At 41.5% G+C, this 5291-nt stretch overlaps 1 protein-coding gene across 1 annotated transcript; it reads left to right on the top strand.

Moving 5' to 3' along the window:
- The first annotated feature begins 3406 nt into the window (after positions 1–3406).
- LOC149196743 (uncharacterized) lies at positions 3407–4459 on the top strand. The gene has a single exon (XM_089408417.1). It carries the CDS (start codon positions 3407–3409, stop codon positions 4457–4459), a length of 1053 nt encoding a protein of 350 aa, XP_089264543.1.
- Positions 4460–5291: the final 832 nt, after the last annotated feature.

The following is a 5291-nucleotide window of genomic DNA, read 5'->3' as shown; positions in this document are numbered from 1 at the left end:
TCTTCATCCTCATGATGGAAGGACTGGGTAGGTCTATCAAGCATGCAAAAGAAACAGGTCAGATTAAAGGTCTCCAACTATCTGAGGATGGACAGGCCTTGACTCATCAACAATTTGTGGATGACACCATGCTGCAGGGAATCCCTACGGTCAAAGAAGCTCTCGCATATAAACAAATCCTGTGTGACTTTGCCATGGCTTCAGGTATGGAAGTTAATCTTTCCAAATCAATTTTTTTTTCTTTAATACTAATATAGCCATTCAGAGGAATATTTCTAGAATTATGGGCTTTCAAAGAGATATCCTCCCTTCAAAATATTTGGGAGTGCCACTAATTACTAAACCTTTGCACAAGAGCATTTGGGAGCCAGTGATTAATAAGATGTAGGACAAAATCAAGAAATGGACTATAAGATCTTTAAACTTGGCTGGAAGGCTGGTCCTCACAAAAGTTGTTCTTCAAGCAATCCTAGTCTTCATGCTATCAGCGATCCCAGCTCCAAAAGGAGTCTTGCAACATTTCAGATCCATTCAAAGAGACTTTCTTTGGGGTAAGGGGGAGGAAAGAAAGAAATGGGCCTTGGTGGCCTGGGATAAAATCTGCAAACCTAAAAACCATGGGGGACTTGGATTGGATGATCTGAAGATTCTTAGCAAGGTTTTAGGGGCAAAATTATGGTGGCGCTGGGTCAAAGATCCAAAGGCACAATGGGCTAGCATCTGGAAAGGAAAATATGCCAGCTCTTGGCAGTATAATGATCACATAAGAATGTCTAGAAGTATAAAAGGCTCACACATCTGGAACAAGGCCTGGGAGAATAGAGGATTAATTCAACAAAACAGCTTCTGGGAAATCAGAGAAGGAAATTTGGCCTTATTTTGGGAGGATAAATGGCAACAGGAACCTATACTACTTTCAGAGGACTTTGTGGATCTCAAGAATGAGACAGACTCTAAAGGATTAATTAAGGTAAAAGATTTCTGGGATCATACCAACAGTGCAGGAAAATGGAGAACCTGGAAGCACATGGATTACAGAGATGGTAGCCCTTTGAAAGAAAAAGCAGATGAGCTTAGGAATTTGGTGGAACAAAGGAGGATATTAGTTACTGAAGGGCAGGACCAACTTAGATGGGGCAACAATAATGAGGGTTCCTTTAATCTTAAGGAGGCAAAACACTTACTCCTTGGGCTGGATTCCTAGGTTCCAGATAGAATTTGGTTGAACCTATGGAGGCATCAAGGTTGGATGAAGATCAAACTTTTCATGTGGCTGGTTTATCATAAGAAAATCTTGACCTGGGAAAACATCAGGAAGAGGGGTGTGTTGGGGCCTTCCAGATGCCAGCTCTGTGGTGAACAAGAGGAAAATATGGAGCATCTTCTTAATAATTGCATTTTTACCTCCTGGTTGTGGGATTCGTTTGCTGCCATATTCCAGCAGACAGGCAGAGACCAAGGGTGTATCATCAACACACTTACCAAGTGGAGACATAACTTTTCAGAGTATGAATTTCTAGATATGGCTTGGGCTCTTTTACGAGGCTTTATAATTATCTGGAAAGAAAGGAACAAAAGAATCTTCAAGAATGAAAAAAGCCCCCCCTCCTCCCCCTCCCCAATCGACGTTTTGAGCAGATCTTAAACCAGATTAAGGAAACGGTTGGTACTACTGTTCGGCACCCCCCTAAGAACCCTCCTTCAGTTGCAGAGTTGAGAATTCTTAGTCGGCTAGGATTGCAGGGGCTCATCCCTCAGGACCGAGATAGGAAGGTTGTTCAGATGGTCACCGAACAGGACATCTGGCACCCTCCCCCACAGGGTTTTTTAAAATTCAATATTGACGGGGCTTCAAAAGGCAACCCGGGAACTGCTGGCTTTGGAGGGGTGTTGAGGGACAAAAATGGCAGCATTATTGTCATCTTTCACTGCCATTTAGGAAGAGCCACTAACAATATGGCGGAGCTCATGGCTATGGAACAGTGTCTTGATTTTCTGAAGCAGGATAACCGCCAAAATGTGATTGTTGAAGCTGATTCTGAGCTAATTATTAACTCAGTCAGGAGAATCAGCTGTGGCACAGCGCCGGAAAAAGTCTCCAAACACTGGAGGCTGATCCAGGTCTTTCAAAGGATTCAACAACACCTCTAGAGCCTTCGCACAGTTAGGTTTAATCATGTGCGAAGATCGGCCAATAAATTGGCGGATATTCTGGCCAATCAAGGAGTGATTTGTTCAGAGTGTAAGGTTAAAATGGAGTGGCAAGATATGCCTCAGGACAAATTAAAGGCGTTTTGTCACGACCAAGCTGAGGAAGATCGGAGGATGGTTCAAATCAGAGCCATGGAGGCTGGTTCCAGATGATTAGGCTTCATTTTGTTTTTAGGCCTATCTCTCAGTCTGGCCCTTGCAGACGGCAGCTCACTGTAGGTCTCTGCATCCTAGATAATTTCGGAGACAGATGCTCCAGAGGAAAAATGCGCGAAAGAATCGAGTCCGCGAAATGTTGGCGGGAGGAACGGCATGGTTGGATTAGGGTGAAGCGGCGGAATCCGGGTTTTATCGGCGGGCGGAATATCTCGGGTTCTCTCTCAATGGATACCATACTGCTCTTGGAGCGGTTTACGGTATATCGCAAGCATTCTAGGTGGGAAGCGGTTTTAAAGTTTTGGGAGCGATTCCATCCATATATTGACACGTGGCCAAGGGGAGGGATCGAATACCACCCTCATCGTGCGCTATTGTTCGGTCCACTTGACCCGTGCGATATGATTCTTAACCGTTGGATTAATCAAGGTGGATTGACGGTCAGGAATGATCGTGCATGTCGGTGGGTCCGTGGGTTAAGCGCCGAGCAGCTTGGTACTGTGATTTCCTCCATGGCCATCGGATCTAGAGAGAAGATTGGACAGTTGAGATTAAAGAGGAAAGTCAGGATGAGTAATAGTCCCCTGGCGGGTATCAATGTCTTGAGTACGGTTAATAGGTGGACCCGATATCCTTTCAGAATTTGTTTCCTTTTCGAATAGGAACCGTTTGTGAAAGGTTATGTGGGCGCTTGGAGCCTGCTCATTTTGATTTGCTTCCGTTGATCTTTGATGGTAAGCTTGTAAGGTCTTAATTTTTTCAGTCTTTTGAATGATCTGAGGTTTTGCTGTTAGGGTTTGGAGTTTCGGCGTACAACATGCTTCCCGTGGCCCACAGGCCCTCGTGGGCTTTGTACTTTATGTAAATTATTTTCACTATTACTGATATATAAGGCTCGACTCTTGCTTCAGCAAAAGAAAAATGAAATATTAAGATAAAAAAATATAGTATAATGAGATTTTTTTTATTTACTTTAATGTTATCTACAAAATAAAACTATTTTTTTTTATCATTTCAGTCAAAGATAAACCTGGTCAAAATGGATATCATTTCGAGGCCGAAGATTAATGGAGGCTGGGGTCTTATTAACATGAAAATCTTTGGAAGGGCCTTACTGTGCAAATCGCTTTACAGGGGTATTTTTGGGTCCGGGCCATGGAGCAAGATTATCCAAAATCGATATTTGAAAGGACGCAGCCTGGAGTTCTGGTACCGGAGACCTTCTTTTGGTTTGAAATCGGGTTCGGCTATTTGGAATAGTTTCAGGAAAATTATTCCTTTTTTCATTCAGAATCTCCGTTGGAGGTTGTATTCAGGATCCTGTATCTTCATTGGCATCGACCCCATTGTCAATAATCTGGAGCTTCTGATCCCAAGAAGCCTTTCTCTCTTCCTCCAAGCAAAAGGTATATTCACTTGGGAAAAGTTGATTAAAGAATGGACCTCCTCTTCTCCTGTTTGGATTGGCGAGGAGGAATTACCGCTTCCTCCACATTTGAGACAGATATGGGCCTCGGTGACCCAGAACTTATCAAATAAAGGCATCCAGCGCATGGGCAACAAAGACAAATTGGTATGGGCCATATCAAAATCATCTCAGCCGGTTAGGGTGAAGGACATCTACTCTGTCATGGTTGAAGGCCTTCCTGGGGCTGCGGATTCAAAATTTCCGATGCCACTGTGGAATGTGTCTTGCCCACTCAAATGCACTCTTTTTTCATGGCTGGTGTTCTCCAACAGGAACCTCTCCTGGGAGGTACTTCAAAAGAAGGGGTGGAATGGGCCGGGACGATGCTCCATGTGCCTCTCGGATCATGAAACCAATGTTCACATGTTCTTCCAATGTGCTCAGACACTGAAAATCTGGTATGAATTGTCTATATCCTTTTGTTTTCCTTATCGCGTTTTTGCTTCTGTACAGGAGGGCTACAGGTGGTGGAGTGAGCAATGCTTGTCCCTACGCTCTATGTTTGTCATGGTCATCTGGCTTTTATGGAAGTGGAGAAATAATTGTACTTTTCAAGACCTCAGAACTCCTCTTGCTTCTATTCTGCTGCGGATTACAGATTCATCTGTCTCCCCTGATATGTAGGGATCTCTATTCCAACTGTTTCTTGAGGTCGTCATTGCTGCTGCGCATCAATGTTTTTTTTGGAACAGAACTGTTACTTGAGGTAGTCATTGCTGCTGCGCATCAATGTTTTATTTGGAACAGAACTGTTACTTGTGGTCGTCATTGCTGCTGCGCATCAATGTTTTTTTTTGGATTTGTCTGATTATGGAGCTCTCGCTCTATCTGGTGCTGTTGGTACACATGGTCCATATGGAGATTTCTTAGTTTATTGGTCTCTTTCTGCTGTGAGACTAACTGCTCCACCCATCTGATCATCTGTAAACCTTGCACATTTCTCTCATACATGGTTTTTATCTGTTTTTGCCGTGGGTCTCCAGGCAATTCGGTTATGCTGTATTCATGGACATTATATTTCCCGTAATATAATATATATGGTTTTTTTCTTCTGAAAAAAAAAAAATCTACAAAATAAGATTAAAAAAATTATAACTAAATTTTATGAATGGCACAAAGAGCAATTTTTTTTTTATAAATTATAATATGGAAATTAACATAATTAAATTTATACCGTTTTTATTATTTGATGATTTTTATAGGTGTAATTTAATTAATAAATAGTTTGGTTATGATAAAAAATTTGATATGTTTGTGAATTTTAGTTATTAAAAATGTATTTTTTAATGCATAAATGAATTTAATTTCTTCAAATATTTTTGGGATTAAAATTCAATGAAATTTTCACTTAGAATTCCATAAGGTGTCTATGGAGTAAAATTTAGTGGTTTTTTTTTTCTTCCTGAAAAACCAAAACATTTGTTAATTAGACTATTTTATTTGAACATAGTAACTA

This window comes from Pinus tabuliformis, chromosome 2_2, assembly GCF_031772625.1.
Source record: "Pinus tabuliformis cultivar Carrire ecotype Pingquan chromosome 2_2, CPIR1, whole genome shotgun sequence".
NCBI lineage: Eukaryota > Viridiplantae > Streptophyta > Pinopsida > Pinales > Pinaceae > Pinus > Pinus tabuliformis.
This window is presented reverse-complemented; position numbering and strand designations above follow the sequence as displayed.

What these genes read in the sequence shown, in the direction of transcription:
- LOC149196743 (XM_089408417.1), top strand. Translation starts at nt 3,407, where the DNA reads ATGGATATCATTTCGAGGCCGAAGATTAATGGAGGCTGGGGTCTTATT.